Raw genomic sequence first — 23,042 nt, 5'->3', positions numbered from 1 at the left:
TGTGTGGTTGCCCCTCACGGGCCCCACACTGGGGACCTGGCCTGCAACCCAGGCATGTGCCCTGACTGGGAATCAAACCAGTGACCCTTTGGTTCACAGGCTGGAACTCAAACCGCTGAGCCACACCAGCCAGGGCTGGTTTTTTGTTCACATGAATGACATGTGCTGGTATGTATATGCATTGGGGGATGGGGTGGGAGGAGGATGAGAGGCTACTCAGTCCTATTTTCCATCCTGAAGATAGTCAGAAAAGGCAGGAAACATTCCTATAAGCTAGTTGACCTGAAGGTATATATAGCAGAGTCACTGAGGAAGAATTTTCAAAACATGCGTGTCTGGGTCCTACTCCAAATTTACTGACTAAAAATCTCTAAGGCCTGGTTCAGGCATGTGTATTTCACAGAAACTCCCCTTCTGGTTCACTACCCTGGTTTAATACCACTGCTACAATGTTTTTTTCCACTAAATACGGAATTAGCATGGTACAATTTCAAACTAAATAGTGCATTTTTATACTGAATGTTACATTTCTCAGCTGGCAAATACCAGAAAAAATATAAAGGAACTATGATAAAAAGATCTTCAAACATAAAAACTATAGTTTAAAAACAAAATGAATATACTAAATAGAAAATAAATAACTAAATGAAACCTGAAATAAACAAAAGCTTAAAAAACCACTAGACCAATTCAAATAAAACAACAGCTTACTCCAAATTCTCAGAGTTATCTATTACCATTAAAAGAAATAAAAGTAAAGGAGACCATTTGTAGAATGTAGCCAAGGTATGTGGAAATCCAGTGGATACCTGAATTATTCTGTACTGTATACACATTTCTCCTATTAGGCATCATTTTATATTCATTCCCTTCTTTCCGGGTCCGCCGCTGACCTGCCTCTGAGGATTCCCTGGAGAAAAGAAATTTTAAAAGAGTGAGACAGCTAAACCAGGATCCGTTTCAACTCTTCCCCTCTACAGTCAGTCTCACATGACACCGTGGCCTCAGAAGAAAAGGCAATACCTACGAGAATGAGTGACTCTGAGCTTCCGCCAGCCGCAGCCTCTTGGCGTGATTCTTCCCTTGATAGTGAGCCTGAGCCACTGCCGGAGAGCTGAAGGAGGCATCGCAGAGCTTGCAGTAGTCGTTCTCCGTGGCCAGGATCACTCTGCCTCCTGGCTTAAAGGAGCCCATCTGACAACAAGGACACAAGACACAAGGTTAAAAAAAGGTCTGGAACTTATTCCCTTCTTTCCCTCAAAGTTCCTTCTAAGGCACTTTGTGACTTCATCATGGTTTTGCAGGACAAGAACCAGTGTACCAAAATAACAAATGGCTCATTGCTATCTCCAATGAAGAAATTAAAAAAAAAAAAAAAAAACCTTAAAAACCCAGCATGGAAGATATAGGGCAGTATAGGTAAAGCCTAGAATCACGCTGTCAGAAAAAGTGAAGTCAGCTCAGAATCCATCAATAAGCATTTACTGAACACCTACTGTTAATAAGGCTTGCTACTTAATGCAGAAGCTGTGTACAGGCATATATTTAAAAAATGCGCCTCTGCTCAAAGAGTCCACAAACTAGCTACAGATATAACTGTAATTATATAATACTATTATGATTACATTATGATACTATAATATAATAATAATACAATATAATGGGGAAATAACCAGCAGATCCACACAGTTACACTCAGGTTGAGAAACAACAAGTTAAGGGAAACCTAACATTGTGCCCAAAAGATAGTATCCACTCAAACGTTTTGGGGTTAAAAACAACAAACTAGGTTTTGTCTGGAGGAGAATAAAATATACAAGAGTCTGGAAAGCATATCATAGCAGGACCAGCTGAAAGAAATAGCACTGTTTCTTTCACCTGGAAGGGAAGACTTCTGGAGACAGGGTAGCTGTCTTCAAAAACCACAAAGGGCTGTGCTGTGAAAGAAGGCTAAGGCTATCTGCCCAGAGGGCGGAGCTGGCTGAAACCGGCCCCCACGGGCAGCAGCCACCCAGTGCTGGGGCAGCCTTCAGGAATGAGTCCTGTGACAGCCACACTGCCTGAAGATCATCCCAGGAATTTTCCTGTCCTCTCATTCTGTGTTTAACACATCTCATTTACTCCCACGAATTCTTGCGGATGGAGGAATAGTTGGTATTTCTATCTATACCTTAAATACTGGGAACTAACATTCAGAAAAATAAAATTTATACCCTGGTGGTTATGAGTAAAGGTCTAAGATCAGAAACAATTCTTGCCCCACCACATGTAATGCTGTGGACAAGTTACTGTATTGAGCTTGCCGGAACTTCTAACAAACTTCCAGGTGAGGTGGATGTTGCTGGCCATGGCCTACACCTTCGAGTGACAAGACCAGGACTTCTGAGTCACTGCAAGCACTATGTGAAGTCAGCGCCCAGGTCTAGGACCAGAGCACGAAACTTAAGGGAGCATCAAAACACCCAGCAATCAAGAGAAATACTATTTTAATGAAATAGTTTAATAAACTAGATCATCAAACCTAATATAAAAAAATCAATGAGGAACAAAATATCAAAATTTTAAATAAACACAGAATCAGTAACTGTGCCATACTGCTGCCTGACGCAAAAGGAAACTAATACCCTGTCTTCAAGTTTTGACCTTTTGTTCACCATTGAATTGTTTATATTAATTCTGAATATTTTAAATATTTATCTTGACTACTGAGTTTTTTTGCCTCCCCCTTATATTGCGGGCACAAGTGGAGCGTACCCCTCTCCTGACCCTAACCCCAGCCCGGAATGAAATGATGCATGAGAAGCGCTGGGCAGAGCACATGGGAGAGTAAGTGCGCGATTAGAGTCGTTATCTACGACCACTGTGCTGTTCTAGGGACAGATAATACTTCAAGGGCAGGTTAAGGAGTAGGATCCACATGTCAGGGGATATTCAAGTACAGGAGCATCTTGCTTGAAACACATGCTCTATCTTTCAAAGAGTGAAAGGAACTCCACTTCTAACCAGAGAGAGTTTACACAGGTTCTCTGTACAGAAGTTAAAAAAAGGGACAAGGGTTGGCAATCTCAAGAAACTGATCTTAATGGAAGGCAAAATATAAACTAATGGCATTAACTACAATAAAGATATAAATGTTTTAAAATCTCTTGTTCTATTCAGGGTTAGTTGGTTTTTATTCTAGCTTAGCCCTAGACACTGGGGGCCGTTTAAGCCAGAATTCTGAGAAATGCGTAGTGAAAGACTCACAAAACAATAAGTGTTTCATCATTTCATGCATCACAACCAAAGCCAATGAGAAATCTGAAGGTCTGTGGATTTTGGCATGTGTTAAATCCAGCCCTGTAGTTCCAGGAGTTTTAAAAGCACCGAATGGGACCTTTCAGGAGTATCTGTCCGACTGTGCCCTGATGGGCACACGGATGATAACTACCCCTGTGACCCTTTGTGCACAGGCCAGCTTTCACCCTGAGACACGTCTCACCTGCGGAGGGACAGGAACGGCTGGGGTGGCCACAGGTTCTACCGCGTTGCTCATTCTGGCAGGAGGAGGACAGCTGTTCGCTGCGTAGTAATTTCTGAGTTTCTTACCATGATTTTTACCCTAGAAGTAAAGAGAAATGTGCATTCACCATGGGGACAAATATGTCAAGTTAATATATTCACTTAAAAAATAGAAAAAAAAGAAAGAAACACAAGCAACACTAACTACATTTTATTCTTTCAGATATATGCAGTGCTGGGATAAACAGGCCACTAGCTAGATTTGATTACTTGATCTTAGAGTAAAAGTCTATTCTCTGGTCCTAAGAGAATAATTAAATTTATCTGAGAAAGATAAGAGGACAAAGCCAAAAGAAGTTAATTTCCTATATATTTCTAGAAAAGTATCACATTTTCCAGCAATCTCTGTTCTCCCTAAACTTGCCATTCATACTCCACTGCCCAAATAGGAATTTCATGACACTATGCTCTAATCTATTTTATAAATCTATTTTATAAATACACATTCACTGCTCATAAAAATCCTGTAAGATGAACTTGTTAATATTATCCACATGTGATGGCTGAAAACTGCAACCCAGAGCGCATAGGGAACTTGCACCAACACTTGCTGCAGGGCTGAGCAGTGGGGCCAGAGCTGGCGGCGGGCCTTCCAAGGCCAAAGCAAGGCCCTGTTTCTCCACAGCATGACGGCTTTGGGGTGCACTGTGAGCCTCTATTAAAATAGATTTGCCCCGCCCTGGCTGGTGTAGCTCAGTGGATTGAGCGTGAGCCTGCGAACCACATGATCACGGTTCGATTCCCAGTCAGGGCACATGCCTGGGTTGCAGGCCAGTTTCCAGCAGAGGACTCACAAGAGGCAACCATACATTGATATTTCTCTCCTTCTCTCCTTCCCTTCCCCTCTAAAGATAAAAAAATAATAAAAATTTAAAAAAAAAGATTTGCCCCTCTCACTGTGTTTCCCTTAAGTCATTATTCACATGACTACACTCCTTGAATGGATACAAAGTGGTGGGAAGGCTCAGTGGTCTAAAAGCATTCTAAATGAGCATAAAAAAGAATATTATCCTTTAAACTACCTCGTAAAAAGCAAACTTGTTGACAAACATTTATTCACCATCTAATACACACTAAGCCCTACAAACAGGACTATCACATGCTCTAGAGGTGACAGATAACATATTAATTAAAGTAATGAGCTAAGTTCCACCTTCTGATCACCAGAATGCCCTAAAGATGCCCTCACCACCATCAAAGTGACCTCTAGGGGGGCAAATCCAGCCGTGTATCTCTGCCTTTGGCGTATTCGAACTCCAAGCAGCATGACACAACTGATATTCTCTCCACCTAGGAGAGAGTATCAGTTGTAATACTGTCTTCTGTGACTCCCTCTTATATCTCTATCCCTCAATCTCTACATGTTATGATGTCCCAACCCTGCTCTCACCTCTCTTCTCTATCTACACTCAAACTCTGTTATTTCATTCAGTTTCAGTGCTTTAAAATATAATCAGTAAGTTGCTGACTCTCAAAATTATCAATCTCCATGCCTGTTAGGAACTCCATGTTTGTGTCCTGCCAAATACCGAATACCGAAATCTAATCCCAATGTGATGGTGTTAGGAGCAGACGCCTTTAAGAGGTAACTAGGTCTGGAAGGGGTCCCTTTATGAATACACACCATAGGTACCCTCACCCTCCACCTGCCATGTGAGAGTACAAGGCGATGTCAGTGGTCTGCAGTCTGGAAGAAGTTCCCCCCTAGAACCCAGCCGAGCTGCATCCTAATCTGACTTCCTGCGTCCAGAACAATGTGAAATAAATGTTCCTTGTGTAAGCCACCCAGTCTCCAAACATTGGTTATAGCAGCCCTAGCAAACTAAGACAATCCCTGACCTTCAGAGCCACCTGTCCAACTCACTTCCTGCCATTTACACTTGGCAGTCTCAAGAGGCATGTCCAACTTAAAATATCTGAAAGGTAATTTTTAACTCCTCCCCCACAGAGCTTTCTCATTGCTGTTCCCACCACTAGTCATCTACATGGCAGGTACTGTGGCAGAAAAGCCAAGGGGTCCTTTTCTTGACTCTGTCTCTCCTTAAAACCAACACATCTATCAGCCAGTCCTAGCAGCCTACCTTGAAAATGCATCCTAAGTCATTCCACATCTTTCTATGGACACTACAAATACCACAGAATCCAAGCTACCAACATGTTCCACTTGCAGCAACCACTCCTACCTGGTCTCCGCTCTCCTCTGTCCCCCTGTCATTCTCCTCATACCCTCCAGAGTGGCCATTCCAGACATAAATCAGATCTGTCCCTCTCTCACGTAAAATCTCCCGACACTTTCCCACTACACTGAAAAGCAACAAACCCCACCCATACAGCTCCCCTGCCTGCGGCTCCCTTATTTACACAGCTCCCTTCCCTGCAGCTCATGATGCTCCTGGCTCACCGGCCTGCCTTCAGTTCCTCACTCGGGATAAATTCCTTTTAGCCCCAGGGCCTTTGTACTCGCTGCTCCTGCTGCCCAGGACGTCCTTCTTTCAGACTGCTGCATGCTGATACCTTCTGATCTTTCGGGTCTCAACTCAAACAGCATCTCACTCAATCTGACGTCATGCCATCCCCACGTTCTCCCCACCACCCCTCCACACACTCTCCATCCCATTACCACAATATCTAAAATAATATTGTTTGTTTATTTCTTCTCTCTCTCCAACCCTCTGGACTGTAGACTCCTAAAAAAGAAGAACCCTGTCTGTCTGGTTTACTGTTCTAGCCCCAATGTCTTCAACAGTTTCTAGCATGCAGCAGGCCATAACTAAATATTTCTTGGATAAGTGAATCAATAAGCATAATGTAGTTATAACAAACTGCTAGAACACAGAGGCATTTCTTACTTCTGCCTGAAGGTGTCAGGTATGACTTTCCTGAAAAGGGGACATGCAAATCATCTTTTTAAAAAAGTTGACCAGGCAGTTAAGGAGTGAGGGGAAAGAAAATTGTGAACAGAGGGAATAGTGTTAAGCAAAGACCCAGCCTGCTCGAGAAAAGGTCTTCAGGGATCCTTTAGAAAAGAAGTAGGAGCTGAGATACATGCAGGGGTTGGGGGGACTTCAGAGGCAGCAGGGGATCTCTTAAGAAATTTAAGCAAAGTAGTAACATGATTGGATTGCATTTGATAAAGAGTATCCTGGGATCAGCATGAACGCTAATTTAGTGTAATTTGAAGTTAGAAGCTGGGAATATAGAGAAGACAGCCAAAAGACAAATCCACAGGCACTAAAATACAGATTACAACAGAGGATGAGGATCCAGAAAATGCGATGACACTGTTTGGCCTATGAAGTAAGATGAAAATCAAACAAGCACAGTATCATGGAAGCCTATAACAAGGTGATTCAAAAGAAGAATCTAGTAAATACAGTATAACCCAGGAACTCTACTTCTAGGTATTATCAAACAGAAACATCTGAGGGGATATTTATAAGAATGTCCCCAGAAGGACTGTTTGTAACAAATGAAATGGAAACAACTTAACTATCCATCTACCACATAATGGTTAAATTGTAGTCTATTCATAAAATGGAACACTATATACACAGTGAAACTGACAGTAACCAGAGGGGAGGTGGGAGGGGATAATGGGGGCAAAGGGGAAGGGTTTTCAGACACATGTATAAAGGACACATGGAAAAAGCCAAAGCGGGGTAGGATCAAGGGTGAGAAGTGGGGATGGCTGGGATGCGGGGGAGTGGTGGTGGGGGGAAATGGAGACAACTGCACTTGAACAACAATAAAAAATGTGAAAAAATAAAAATAAAAGCCACTTATATATAAAAAATAGAAAATAAACACTCTAGGGTCATGCATGACAACATGAATAAGTCTCATAACAAAATGTTGAATAAAAGGAATAAGTTGCAGAAGATATTTAAGAACAATTTTTTTCACTACAGAGGTTAAAAACATTAAGAAAATCATTGCACATTATATAGGAAAATGCATATGTGGCAAAAGTACAAAACAAGTATAGGAACAAGAAATATCAATTCAGCATAGTGGCTACATCTGGAAGTCAGGAAAGGATACAATTGGGAATGGACTGGGGTGCGGGGCTTCAAGTGATCTGATAATTTTCACTCTTTAAACTAGACAACAAATGCACATGGGTATTATATTATTTTAGGCCTTTTTGTATGTCTGAAGGACTTAATTCAAAACAATAACCAAAAATGGAGTGGTTCACCAGGTCAAATGCTACTGTGGGGTCAAGACACAGAAGTTAATGCTTGGATTTGAAAAGACAGATGTCAAAGAGTAACTTGGTCAGAACCACTTCAGCAGAGCAGCGGAGGCACAAAAGAAGTACAAGCAAGCAGCTTAAGGAGACGGTGGGAGATGGGAAAATGGAGACAACCACTATAGGCAACTTTTAAGAAGAATTCTTCTATGACAGGTAATAGAGAAACAGGGAAGTAGAATATAGAGTTAGAGGGGGACATAGATCAGTAAAAGATTTTTTTTAATTTCCAGAAGACTTTATATTTAGAGAGAGATGTGTGAGAGAAACATTGATTAGTCGGCCCTCACATGCCCCCAGTTGGGGACCCAGCAACCCATGCATGTATCCTGGCCAGGAATCAAACCAGCAACCTTTTGTTTTGCAGGATGATGCCCAACCCACTAAGCTACAGCAGTCAGGGTAAAAGATTTTTTTAAAGATGGGCTTTATTTAGTCTACTTTGCATGACAACAAGAGGAAGTGGCGGAGGAAGGAAAGAACAGAACAGATGATGCAGAAGCCAGAGCGCAGCTACAGCAGCACCATCCATGAAAAGGCAGAAGATGAGATACACAGTACTAAGGGAGGGGTCAACTTTAGATACTATCAGTATCTTATTTTCAAAGCAGTATCCACAGTACTATTCAAGTTGATATTGCATCCACAACATAATGATAAGAATGGCAACTAAATTTTTCTGAGCACTTATGTGACTGATACTGTTCTAAACAATTCATAAATATTATCTCATTTAACCTTCATGAAATTTTTATCAATTAGGCATAATTATTCTTATTTTACATATGAGAAAACTAAACTCAGAGAGTTAAAAACTTGCCAAAGACCTTCCAGATAGTTGGGTAGCAGCTACCTAGATTTGCATCTCCCCACATATCCTCTACAAACAATACAGAATGACAAGAAAAACAAAACTACACACAAATCATGCCCTCCACATAACCAGATGCAACAGAATGTCCAGACTTCAAAATAACTGTAGGTAAAACAAAGAAAAAAACATCAAATCTCAGTAAGCCAACACTCATGTTCCTGCCATGAGCCTGCACGGCAAGGAACAACACACAATAACTGTAAGAAAGAGAAAAGAGGGAGCTACTAGAATACCTAAAACTGGTTTATAACTACCACTGGGAAACCTAAGACCTCTAAGCTTGTAAATACTAAAGCACGGCCCAGTCACTGACTGCTGGGAAGGAGGAGCTCGAATGTACAAGTGATCTAAAGTGGCTATCGCCAAAGTGGCAGCTGGAGGAGAAGAAGGCAAAAAGGAAAAGACAGCCACCCTTTTGCAACTGGGAGGTGAAGGGAGAAAAGAAGCAAAATAGGAAAAGCTAGCATCCTGCAAGACAAAAAGAACAAAAGAAAGATCGGAGGACCTATAAACCTTCCCTGGAACACCAAAAAGGAAGAATTATTAAAGAACTCGACTTTGCTGCAGTGAGAGAAGAGGCTTCCAATGAATTAAGGATCTCATAAGCTACCCTAATCCACAAAATGAACAGGTCAAACAAATCAAGTCTACACAAAATTACTACCAAAACAATCAACACATGTCAGCAAATGAGCCCACTGCCCCCCCTCAAAAAATCAACGTGAAATAGAAGGAAACCATTTAGAAAATGCTCCAAGTTGAATTAAATATATTCAAACAAGAATTTGGGGATATTAGAAAATCACTGTGAATCTGGAATTTAAAATGTACAAAGAAAAATAGTCAAAACATGGTGAGAAATAAGTAGAATAATTAAACTCAGGGAAACAAAAGAGAATTATGTCAAACATAAGGAGTAAATACAAGTGCCAAAGGAGAATAGGCACAAATAAAAATGTATAATAACAGCAGGCACAGAAGATTTTTAAAAAGCGATCAAGAAAATAAAAATGATATAAAGAAAAATTTTAAAGGGTCAGAGAGAAAGCAATGGAAATTGAAGATAATAAGGAATGGCTTACGTAAAACTGGTGATCCTTAAGAAGTAAAACAAAACAGTCAGAACTAACATTTGAATCTATAACTGTCTAAAATTGTCTTAACTTGTCCAAAAGTAAATACTGAAAAGGCATACTAGGTATCTGGTTAGTAGATTTGTTTTGCACATAGATACTGATGAGTACTGACAGAGAAAGGCAGGGAGGAAGAGAGGGTGAGGGAGAGTGTTTTGTGGATAAATCCAGGTTTCTCACTATCAAAGAATGTTTAACTCTCATAGTTAACTATCATAGTAAACACTGACAAAAGATGGGAGGTTAGAATGAGCACTGTCCTGGCATGTTGACAGTGGAAGTATCAGCCTGAATCCAGTTTTTAATGTATGTACAGACAAATATAAATGTGTTTGTATACACACAGATACATTACTAGCTCCGACACTGAGAACACCTAGAAACAATAAAACCCCAGTACCAAACACCACGCCTTGCACTGAAACTTTGTGTACTAAATACCACTCTCCGACAAGGAAAACCTGGCTCCTTGAAGAAATGGCTGGCACAAGGGAAGTATGAGAAAACCCTGAACTATTTTATATTGCCAGAAAGTAAGGAAGTATGTGAAAAATTATGGGGACATGTCAAAAGGTCACAAGCACTACCTTGAAAGAATTCACGCTGGCCAAATTTGGGACAATTTAAACATTAAAATGGTAAATAACAATAGTAAGAGATTATATCCCTAAAATAAGAATCCACACTGATATAAACAAATGATTAGAAAGATAGATAAATAGGAGAAAGGGGAAGTTCTTAAAATTCCAACTAATAAATGTACAACGAACGATTAAAAAAGGAAAAAAATCATTATTTGGCAAACACCACAGAAGTATTGCCTGAAGTAAAGAATCATCAATGAATGCCAAATCATTGAGTAAATTATGATGAGAAATAAAATATCCACATGGTCTCAAAGTATCTCCCCATAAAAAAGAAATGGCTGCCTTGGCAGACCAAAGGGGATCTTGGCAGACACCCCCATACCCAGTGATCAAAGTCAACAGCACCAGTGATGCAATGTATGCACATATGTCCCTCCCGATATGATGCATTGGAAAGGACACAAGATCATGTCTTTAGTATTCTTGCAGAAAAAGAAAAAAAAACAAATCCATAACATGAATTTAATCATAAGGAAACCCAAATTGGAACATTCTACAAAACAGCTCTTCCAAAATTACAGGAGTATAAAAAGCAAAGAAAAATTACATTAACACAATGGAATGCTACTTGGCCATAAAAAAAAGAAGAAAATTTTACCCGTTGTGACAACATGGATGGACCTGGAGAACATTATGCTAAATGAAATAAGGCAGTCAGAGAAAGACAAGTACCATATGACTTCACTCATGTGTAAGATCTAATGAACAAAATGAACGAATAAGCAAACAGAGACAGACTCAGAGAGAGAGAGAGAGAGAGAGAGCAGGCTGACAGCTGGGGGAGGGGGATTGGTGGAGCAGATTGAGCAAAAAAGAAAATAAACTCATTGACATGGACAACAACATGGTGACTGCCAAAGGGAGAGGGGTGGAGAGAGGTGGGAGAGAGGATGAGGGGATAAATGGTGATGGATGGAGACGTGACTTGGGGTGGTGAACACACAAGAGTATAGAGATGATATGTTGTAGAATTGTGCACCTGAAACCTATATAATTTTGTTAACCAGTATCACCGAATAAATTCAATAAGGAAGGAAAGAAGGGAGGAAGGAAGGAAGGAAGGAGGGAGGGAGGGAAGGAGGGAGGGAAGGAAGGAAGGGAGAGAGAGAAAGAGAAAAGAGGGGAGGGGAGGAGGAAGAGAAGAGGAAATAGAGAACCAAAACAAAACCTAACCAGGGTGGCACTGGTAGTTGCTGGGAAAGTGGGATTAGATGAACACAGAGAATGAGGTGAGTCACTGGGCAGGTGAGTGCTCTAGTCTATGGCATCCAGTAGCTGAGGCCTTAAAGGGCCAGGCCTCCCTGCAGGACATACTTGATAACATCCCCTTCATAAAGACTGAGTGAAGAGACAATCCACATCTGAGGTTCTATTTCCACAGAAGAGGTGCTATTTCTCACTGGCCCACGGTACAGCACACAAGAATGAAAACAGGACAGAAGGAATTGGGTGGATTGTGCTTACCTGAGAGGTAGAGAGAAATGCAATAGGTAGGGCCCTGAAATGTGCACCACCTAGACAAACAGTTATCAGTGCTTTACTGTTTATAAAGATGTGCTCTCCTCTACCTCTCTAAATTTTCCAAATTTTCTAGGCATAATATACTCTCATTTTATAGTGGAAAGACAAACAATGACTATTGAAAAGACATTCTATTTAAAGAAGAACCTTCTTTGTAGGCCACATACTCTGAAAGGGACTCACTATATCAGCTGAGAACTAATAGAGGTAGAAAGGAGAACAGAGAAGAAGGGCAGGGGATGGGTGAAAAGGGGGGGAAAATATGTTATAAGTGCTTTTGTCTAGAGAAATTATTTTGAGTGAAATACCTTTTAAGTATTTTAGGAGGCTAATTACCAGTTGCAAATGATACAAAGAGATCAAGTGAAACAGAACTAGATTTGGCTGTAGAATCAATCACTGGTGACCATGGAAAAGACCATTTCAATAGAATACGGGAATATAAACCAGTGTGCACTGGGCTGGGGAATGAATGGGAAATGAAGACCCAAAGAGACAATTATACCCAACAGAACTCTAAGGACAGGAGAGAAGAAGAAAAAGGATGCTAACAAGAAGGATTAAAAGGACAGGGAAGGTTGCTGTTGCTACTTTTACATGTACAGAAAAAAAAAGGTTAATTTGGTTTTGATTGAGGTGAAAAGTGGTAACAGGTGATGAAATCCAAAGTACAGAGTGAAGAATAAGCCTTGTGTGTAAGAAGGGTTACCTACTTAGAAATAAGCAGTGAGGAAGTGGTGGACTTGGATGGGAAGGCAGAAAGCTGATGAGATCCGGCTAACAGCAGGATCATGGAGAGCTTCTCTCCCCTAATAAAGTGTATTCTGACCATCTCAGTCCACTGCAAGATCATTTCAAAAGCCATCAGATGGGAGAATTCTGAAAACATAAAAACTAGCTGAGATTCAAGTTGCTGACCATGCCACCCAAACTTGAGTGGTTGATGCCAAAATCAGCATTTTAAATTTGGGGATGACATCTAATCACAGTCTCTGAATTATAATCACAACATTCAGTATCATAAGGCTAGAACTACTTTTTAAACTGTGTTCTGTCTCTCTTTCTAATTAATCTAATCTTATAGGTCGTTTCACAACTAAACATTACAAAAAGAAATTGATGTCTATGACAAATTTTAGAAATGTACTTTGAGTAACTATTACTTCTTCAAATGCATGTGCAAAGTAGAAAATAAACTAACTGGTTGACTTTCTATTAAACTGCGGGTCCCTTACCAAAATTTACCCATGCTTTTAGCTTTTTAAAATTTCTATTAAATGACCTTCCATTCTAAAGTGGTTCTTCCTCTAGGCATTTATGCTGCTGAAACAGTGTTGTGTTACTCCATGAGAGACTTGCCCTAAGTAACCCGAAGCCTGTAGGTTTTAATATAATGAAGACATGTTTTTCCCCAAAGGTTTTGTTTTCTTAAGATAGATTTGTTTCTTTGTTTATTTTCAGTGAGAGGGGAAAGGAGGGAGAAAGAGAGGGAGAGAACCATAGATGTGGGAGAGAAACATCAGTTGGTTGACTCTTGCACGCTCCCAACTGAGGACCTGGCCTGCAACCCAGGCATGTGCCCTGGCTGGGAGTTGAACCAGCAACCTTCTGGTTCGCCACTGGCACTCAATCCACTGGGCCACCAGCCAAAGCCAAAGGCTTTATTTTAAATTAAGGTGTATAACTAAAGCCATAATTTTAAGACCGAAAAAATAGGTAACTCATTAAAAATAAAAGAACAGTTAAGGGTATTGTGAAGCAGACTGACCAGTTTTAAAAGTTCTGGAAATAAAACTAAACCTGTGGTAGCAACAGACACACGTGGGCATTGCTAAGGCAGCCCCAGCTTGGGAACATCAGGATTTCAGGGAAAGGTGACAGAGAGCTTAAAGGGAAGTACTCACTGAGCAGTTTTCATTGTGTGCCCTGGATTACTAGAACATGATACAGACTTTTGTGTAACACTGTTCAACCCAGACTGAGGATTGTTTACAGTACCCTGGGCAATTTGAAACTTTGTGATTTCAACAATAGCATCAATTAACTAGAACATTTGAGTACTGTAATCACAGTGACTTATCACTTCACAAGAAGGTGTTTCTAGCTTATAAACAAACTACCATTCACCCCTTTTAGCTCACACATAACTGAAATAATGAATTGCAGTCTTGGTATCACTCTCTACTAAAAATTAGCCCTGGCTTGTGTGCCTCAGTGGATTGAGCGCCGGATTGCAAACCAAAGTGTTACCAGTTCGACTGCCAGTCAGGGCACATGCCTTGGGTGTGGGCCAAGTGACAGGCAACCACACACTGATGTTTATCTTTCTCTCTTTCTCCCTCCCATCCCCTCTCTCTAAAAATAAATAAATGAAATATTTTTAAAAAGTAAAATAAAAATTATAAAGCAGGTTTTTAGAGTTGAAATAAAACTTCGCTTTCATCATCCCATCAACCACTTCATTTTATTGGTCTACAATGCTTGCCATTCTGCCCATTCCTGGTTCTGGTAAGCCTTACTCGTTGGTCTTACCCTTGCTTTTAGTACCCTCTTTAAATCACTGCCTTTTTTCCTTAGTTGACTTTTTAAGTTTTAAATTATAGTTGACATTTGCTATTGTATTAGTTTCAAATGTACAACATGTGGTTAGAAATGTATATACCTTATAAAGTTGATCCCCGGATACATCTTACATCAACCTGACATTATTTATAGTTATTACAATATAACTGGTTATACTCCCTAAGCTGCACTTACCATCCCGTTTTGTAACTGACAAGGTACACTTCTCAATCCCTTCACCTTTCTCACCCAGCTCCCCAAATCCCTCCCCATCCTGCAACCATCAGTTTGCTCTCTGTATCTGTAAGTTTGTTTTTGTCTTGTTTAATTTTTTAGACTCCACATATAAGTGAAATCAGAGTATTTATCTTCCTCTGACTTATTTCCCTTAGCACATACCTTCTACGTCCATCCATGTTGTCACAAATGGTAAGACTTCATTATTTTTCATGGCTGAGTAATATTCTATAGATCACATATTCTTTATCTATTCATCTTTTGATTGGAGTAATTAATCCACTTATATTTAAAGAAATTATGACTAGGAACATAGTTACTACCATTTTATTGCTTTGTTTTTGTAGGTATTCACAGTTTCTTCCCTACTCTCTTACTCTCCTCTTTGGTATGTTGATAACTTTCTGTAGTATTATGTTTGGATTCCTTCCTCTTTATTTCTTGTATACCTCTTGCAGACTTTTGATTTCTGGTCACCATATGATTCATGTATACCAAGCTTTAAGTCAATGTTTGCTTAAGTGTGAACACATTCTATAATCACTACCATTTCTACTTACCCCCTCCACATTTATGTTTTTGTCAGTTTTTACTTCTTTTGTGTTTGTTTGTGTGTATCCCTTAATTTACTATTGTAGTTACACAAACCTTCCTACATTTTTGGGCTTTTAACCTTTGCACTAGCTTTAGTGTTGATTGATCAAATGTTTTTATTATGTGTTTGCCTTTGTCAGTGAGAATTTTTTTCCTTTGTGATACTTAATATTTTTTCTTTTTTCTTCTTCAAAGAACCAGTCAGGAATGAAGAATTCAATAATTGAGTGAAGAATACATTAGATGGAATCGACTGCAGATAAGAAGATGCAGAGGATCAAACCAACAATTTGGAAGTAACATAGCAGAAAACACCCAATTAGAACAACAAAAGAAAAAAGAATTTAAAAAATTAGAATAGTTTATGTGACCTCTGGCACAAAATCAAGTGTAACAACATTGAAATCATAGGAGTACCATAAGGAGAAGAGAGAGAGCAAGGGATTGAAAATCTATTTGAGGAAATAATGACTGAAAACTTCCCTAACTTTGGGAAGGAAAGAGCCCAACAAGTCCAAAAAAATCAGAGTCCCAGACAAGATGAACTCCAAGGGGCCTGCCCAAAGACACAACATAATTCAAATGCCAAAAGCTGAAGACAAAGAGAGACTCCTGAAAGCTGCAAAAGAAAAGCAGTTAGTTATCTATAAGGGCACTCTCATGAGACTGTCAGCTGATTACTAAACAGGAACTTTGCTGTATAGAAGGAAATGGAATGAACTGTTCAAAGTGATGAGAAGCAAGGATCTACAACCAATATTACTCTCCCCAGTAAAGCTACAGAATCAAAGGACAGAGAAAGAGCTTCGCACACAGGAAAAAGCTGAAGGAGTTCACCACCACCAAACCAGTAATACAAGAAATGTCAAGGAAACCTTTCAGAATCACTGCTTGTTTAAATACCATTCGTGCAGCCTTGGACACATCTTTCAGGCTAACACGCCTATGCTTTCCTTCTATATTGATTCGCCCATGTAGGTTAGGTTCATGCCTTCATTGTTTATTATGCTGATTCTCTTTTGAGATACATTCTCTCATTTTGAGCATGTGTGTATTGCTAAAATCCAGATCTCACTTCTAAGATTAGCTTTCTTCTCTGATCTTCTAATGAAACTGCTTGCCTTGTCTCCCTCTCTAAAAATTACCATTAACATTGGTTACATTCAAATCTCTGCTTCTAAATTCTTAGAAACACACTTGGATTACACCAAAACTTTACATTTTCTATTAGGTTTTACTTTCTTAATACCCACTTGCTACTTCTTCACTCTATGTTTACCCTAGATCTCGGCTCCTTACATTGTCCCCTACAACAGACTGTCCCTTCTCTTCCATTTTTTCCACTTAATAATTCTGATTACTGAGAAATTTACCGCAGCTTTATTTCCCTTTTCTTACATTTTCCAATTTGTGTATTCACTGTATGTCTAATAGAGCTGCAATTAATTAGATTCACTAATCTCATCAACTAAAAAGTTCAGAGCACACACATACAAATGCAGAACAAAACAAAATAAATGATGATTCTCTTTCTTACCAATTTTAAGCCTTATACTCCAATGACCCTGCTCAAAGGGAATTCTCTCTATGCATAACTAGAAGCATCCATCACTTTCTATAGAAACACAAAGTGATATTAGGAGGGGGGAAAGCAGGAGGTATAGGTATAACCCATGCACACATATTAAATTATTCATTGCCCAAGAATTTTACCTCATAAAAGTAGACAACTCTTCTTTAAAGAACACGCAAGTAGGTCTGCTTCCAATTTAATGATTTATTAGAGACAGCTACAAATCAAAAGTTTAAAACCCAGGTTTGAATTTTCAAAGTTAAGTCTTGGGCCATAAAACTGAACATTCCACAAGAATGAATGAAGAGGAAAACTAACACTAAGTTTTGGGTCTTAAATGCATCATCCTAACAGACCTGTTTTATCATTTACCCACCTGAATGATAAAACAGGTAAAAAGAGACCCTTTGATATCAAACCATTGTGGTGGAAAGTGGTACCCAGAGGGAACGAGAGCAGGGATTGGGGTAAGGGGAAAAACTATAACAATAGAACCAGAAGATGCCTGTATGAAGCAAGGATGACATGTGCCAAGATCTGAGAGGTCTAATTAAGTCACCTCTTTGCACCTGAGGGAAAAACAAACCAAAACAAAGGGAACTTCAGGGGAACAACATGTCATATCTTCCCTAAATTCCAGAGAAAACAACACACCATCAAAATACTGATGTATAATCAGAAAGTGACACAATCATCAGTTTTTAGGATCAAACAAAAAAAGACTTACACAAAGAATAAATAAAAACTTGAAGTTGGAAAAACTTATAGTGGCATGACAGGAAACAATGCCTGTGGAACTCATTGTTCTACCATACTGAATCATTACTGCACATATTCATAGAGAGAATAAATAATCAGATTGTTCCAATTTTAGTATATGTGCTGCCGAAGCGAGCACTAAATAATCAGATCAATGGTGACCCAGAAGACACCCTTTCACTCAATGGCATTTGGCCTCACTTGCTTCTCAGGTCTCTTTTCTCAAAAAAAAAAGGAGAAAATTATGTGATTTTAGACAACAATACAGAATAGGAAGAAATACTGTACCCTCTCCTTGTAGCCAAAATTTAATTTTCCACTCATCCTTTAAAATTGTCTTTTCCACTAACTATTCTACATGGAAGAGACAGCTTTAAATCTTAGACACAATTATCAGTTCACAATGATGGACTAAAAAAAATCAGAGTGTGCTCTTATAAATGAAGGGTAAGGTTCAATATTCCAATGTCATTTTATTCTCACTGCAGAAGATACTTGTGTTGTCCTTAGCAGTGATAAGATATATAGGAAGAGTCAGAGGTTAAAAACACAAGATACATAGACAGAGATTACCTTGAACCAATGCAAATTGTATCAGAGGGAAGAGAATATTTATAAGACTAATGCCTCCAGGCAATCCTGACATTGAGTTTGGTACATCATGTGTCAAATACCTGTCCTTGGAATCACAGGTTTGTTAGGCTTTTTCACCAACATAGAAGGCGTACATTTGCTTACAATGACAGGTAAGCTATCAAACACCATACAGCTAAGTACAGGTGGTTAAGATCCCATTTTACAATAAATGATGCTTTCTTTCAAAGTACAAATATTATGCTTTTAGTCAAACTAATACCTACTTGTTCACTAAGCCACCTTGATTATTCCAGGCATATCAGGAGAGAAAACTCCAAAAGGGGTAAAGCCTTAAAATGTTCCCCACTAAACACCTGATTTTCTTTTCTTCCCTTACCTGATAGTGAGCCTGGGCTTGCTGTGCTGAGTTCAAGGTGACATTGCAGAGTTTGCAGTATAGGGGCTTACACAGCTCCTCCAGGGCAGAGTCTTGCTCCCCTCCCTTCGGTAATTCTTCTTCCCCTGCCAGAGGTAAGGAAGCCTCCTGCCCAAAAGGCTTCTGCAGCGAATGCTGCAAGGTTCCTGTAGACCTGGTGGCCACTGACATAGGAAGAGAGGATGTGGGCCGCTTAGGCAGAGGAAGCCCGGCGTGTTGCAAGAGAATCATTGGGTAGAAAAGCCTTGGGCATAATCCAATGTGTGAGGAGAAGTTGGGTCTTCAATTCTGAACCAAAAGCAAAAACAAACTCACTTGAAAATGTGACCTGAGCAATATGAAATGTAAATGACCACACAACCCATTTTTCTACTTCTTCAACCCATTTTGGGGACTTCTGTCTCATCTTAACAGATTTCCCATCTGTTAATCCACATTGAGAGGATGCTCTTCCACTGAAAACAGGTTTATCAATTGGCTTTGTTTTGCTTGGCACAGTTCCAGCTGTGGTCCCTCTGGCCCATGAACATTAGTAGCATTGCATCCATGACTAATTAAATCTAAAAATCACTTGGCTGAAATGGGCATCAAAGGTCACCTAGCCCAGACGCCTTCCATCAAGCACACTTACACTTAAACACTCTTGATAATCATGCATACACAAAATTCCACCAGCTAAGAACCTTAGCAATAGTCTAGTTTCCAACCAAACTAGTCTTTCATCCAAATTATATGAAAAAAATGAAATAATGTCACTTCTCAGAATTCTTAAGACACTTCTAGAACTACCTAAATATTAAGGGAGTCCAAGAATAACTCAACATTACCATGTGACAAAAATAAATAAAAGTGCACCTTCTGATCAACTACCAATACCTAAAGAGCTGAGCCAATGACTCCTCCCAGCAGAGGCTGCAGACAGACTCTAAGCTATGCAGCCATAGCTATGTTCTGTTTTGAATATAGTGTTTTGTTTTGCTTTCATTTTGCATTTAAAAACAAAGTGACTCGTGGCTTCTTTTGATAAAAAAGAATTGGCAACATTTGGCACATAGCCCTACATGGGCACAAAAGCTAGTTAGTGCTGAAAGGCACTGTCCTCAACAGCGAAGCCTACCTTCTCCAGGCCACTTAAGTCCCCACTCAGCCTGCTGCCTGTATTTACTTGCCTGCAACCCTGTAAGCCCTTGAGTTCACCTCATTTAGCCCTAGACTACATTCATGAGTTCTCTATAAAATGAGAATATTTTCCCTCCCTCTACAGGTAAATTACCTGAACAAAAAATAATGTATCAAGTAAATGTCCTATGAGGTAATAGATCACACTACCACAAGCTCCAATATAAATCCACTTCCTCAGTCTTTCAGCTATTTCTTTCCCCTCTTATTAAATAACTGATACTCTCTATTCTGTTTCCCTCAGAAAAGGTTCAATATGTCCCAATCCCTCTTCAATTTTATCCATGAGTTCTCTTGCCTCCTACCCACATGGCATCTTCTAACCCCAAGTGTCTCAAAATAAACCACGGTGCACACTTTGAGTTCCCATGATCCTAACTAACCCAAATTAAAACCTGTACTTCAAAATCCACTATTCCTTCCACCCTCTCAATATTATTAAAACCTCTTTTCTTGATCTATAGAATATGGCTATTTTAATTGCTAAAGTCTGCCATCTGCAATAGAAAGGGGTATATTTTACGACAACAATAAATTTAATAAAATTAAGCAAGTACATTTTGATAAGTTAAAAGTCTCTTTTACCAATTTATTAAGTATACACATGTGGAAACCACAATCAAGTAACAAGCTTTATATTAAAATTCAGCGTCTTGGGGCAGCAAAGAATATCAATCAGTGCAATGGGAAAATAATGTGCTACAAGCAAAGTACATAAAGTACAAGCAAAGCACATCATTAGTCATAGTATTCAACAACACTTCTTTCTCATTGACTGTAACATCTATAAAAACAATAATATTATTTTATTCTTAGGTAGAAATATAATGTCCATATCTTTGGGAACATAAAGAAAAGCAATACAGACTTAGAACACTTAAAAAGTCGGGTTCTCTACAATCACATTATCTTCTCAATTAAATCACGCAAACACATTGAGAAAGCAGAAACAGATAAACGGGCATTTCTAAAAGGAAAACCAAGAAGACAAAGACCACTCTTTCAAAAACATTAACTACCTCATTATAATTCATGATATTAAAAGATTACGCATACTACCTTTACAGAGACACATTAATACCAAATTGTCATAAACAAACTACCAGTTCAGAAGAGAAATGGTGGAGAAGGATGTCAAAACATCTGGATTAAAGAAAATCATCACTATAAACAGAAAATCAAATGCTACCAATTGTCTAGACATGTCTGGACTTGTTTTGTGGACGCTCACTCTCACTTGAAGAAATTGCAGCATGTGTCTCTCCTAATGTCGCCTACAGACTCCCACCAAAGGCCCCTCTCAAAGCACTGAGGTACAAGAGGCCCCCTTCCAAAGGGGATAAAATCTCCCGAATTAAAGAAAAAATGCTCTCCAAGTATAGACTGACCTATTATCGTAGTTTATCTTTACAAGTTTTAAACACTAGCTAGATATTCCAATATTTTTTTAATATTCAACAAGCAAAATATCAAGTTTCAAAAACAATGTATGACAGTTACGCCAAGTATTACTACATTTGAAAATAAAAATTAGCATAAAATATAAATCTGAAGAAATAAAGCCAAGCCTTAAGTGAAAGCACAAATTATGGTATATAGAAAGACCAAAGTACATGTGACTCACATTCGTTCGACTACTGCATTAGATTAAAAGAAACTAACTTGAGGGCTGATGTAAATAAAACATTCCTCAAATCATAAAAGCCATTCAATTTGATGCTTAAAGTAGCATAAATGAAAGATTTTTGATGGTTAATGTCCCGGTTTGGAAAGGGTTGAGGGGACAATAAAGAAAATCAAAGCTTCACAGTGTACCCTGTTTAAAGAAAGGGAATGTTCCTAGCACAGTTTTCACGACTAGACTGGGGCCTACTTTTCACATACTGTTTTAAAGCTAATCACTTTCTCATTAGGAGAAAGCTACAGAAGACAGGGAACAGTATAAAGGAACAGGTTACTGGCACCTCAGCAAAGTAGCAAAGTCTGAAATTGGGAATTCTACCAATGAAAGGCAGTGAGCGTTATTCAGAGGTCATCGGAACACAATCAGAAGGACTGAGAGAAAAATAGAAAAATAATCCGCTGAGGCAAGGTATATCATATAAGGAAGACTCAAAAGAACGCAGGAATCCGGAGAAGAGGCCTTGGTGAACTGGCGAACATTTTCCAGTCTCAGCTGTGACGATGTCTAATCCTAGGGCACCATTTACATATTTGAATCAAAGTAACATATACTTCAGCATCGCCCACGTATACCTTACATTCCTAAAATGTGCATGCATGTATACACGCGACCACGCACACACGCACCTCAATCCCTTAAGGATGCCATCACGAAAAATGGAATCCCCAGTCTCCCAGGAGGTGGGGGCCAGTGCCAAAGCCAAGGCTGCTGCACGCCCAGATATCCAAATAGAGCACGTGAAAGGCTTAAAAACAAACAGATAAATAAAAGCAGCGCAAGCCTGTCACGTGGAGAGCAGGTGGAAAGACTGCAGCCAGAAGGACCGCTAGTCCCTGAGGCTCCGGGTTGCTCGCACTTACCGGAACCACAGGAACCGCTGGGACGCACTGGGAGTCGGGACGTCTCCCCTGCACCCTGCTGGGCCCGCCTCAACCCCGCCTACCCCGGCGCAACTTTCTCAGCTGGTCCCCGCCAAGCCCCTCCGCAGCTGAAGGCTGACTCCAAAGTCAGTGCAACCAGACCCACAGGGAAACAGCTGCAGGAAGTGACTGCGGAATCGGGAGGCGGCGGAGGAGGAGACTGAAGGCGCCGGCCGGGTTGCCACTGCGCATGTGCCTGGAGGAACAGGCTCCTTGGCGAGCTTCAGTGTCTCCAGCAATCTGGGCGCGCTGGGTGCTCTTTGCACAGGTGCGCACTCCGGTAGCTCAAGGGTGCTGGGCCAGAATGGGAACAAAGGCAGGCATCAAAAGGAAGAGGCACCACCGTCCATCCCAGCGGACAAGCCCTGAGAGATGTTCATCATATACCCTGGAAAGTTGATTCAAAGCAGAAGCCTGGACAGAGCTTTTAGAACTTTCATCTGCTATCATTGAGATCTAAAGCTCTTTTATTCCAGCTGCGCCCTCAGTCTGCTGGCTGCCGGCTAAAGAGGCTGAATGGAGCTGCCAAACGTC

At 39.9% G+C, this 23,042-nt stretch overlaps 1 protein-coding gene across 4 annotated transcripts in view; it reads right to left on the bottom strand.

Moving 5' to 3' along the window:
- ZMAT3 (zinc finger matrin-type 3) overlaps window positions 1–23,042 on the bottom strand; it is a 55,821-nt gene that overhangs the window by 5,789 nt on the left and 26,990 nt on the right. The window contains exons 1-5 of one of the 4 annotated variants that reach the window (XM_037046490.1): window positions 22,615–22,691; window positions 18,687–19,013; window positions 3,482–3,601; window positions 1,028–1,194; window positions 810–910 (exon numbers count right to left, since the gene is read on the bottom strand). In XM_037046490.1, coding sequence (XP_036902385.1) covers window positions 810–910; window positions 1,028–1,194; window positions 3,482–3,601; window positions 18,687–18,956 — 658 coding nt within the window. In that variant the 5' untranslated portion in view covers window positions 18,957–19,013; window positions 22,615–22,691. Of the gene's footprint in view, window positions 1–809; window positions 911–1,027; window positions 1,195–3,481; window positions 3,602–18,686; window positions 19,014–22,214; window positions 22,422–22,448; window positions 22,692–23,042 lie in introns of those variants that run through there. The other 3 variants (XM_037046489.1, XM_037046492.1, XM_037046491.1) reach the window with 3 other exon arrangements.

This window comes from Sturnira hondurensis, unplaced genomic scaffold, assembly GCF_014824575.4.
Source record: "Sturnira hondurensis isolate 20B ecotype Veracruz unplaced genomic scaffold, ASM1482457v3 Scaffold0005279, whole genome shotgun sequence".
In the NCBI taxonomy this organism is placed as follows: domain Eukaryota; kingdom Metazoa; phylum Chordata; class Mammalia; order Chiroptera; family Phyllostomidae; genus Sturnira; species Sturnira hondurensis.
Note: the sequence above shows the minus strand (reverse complement) of the source record. Positions and strands in the feature narration are given on the sequence as shown.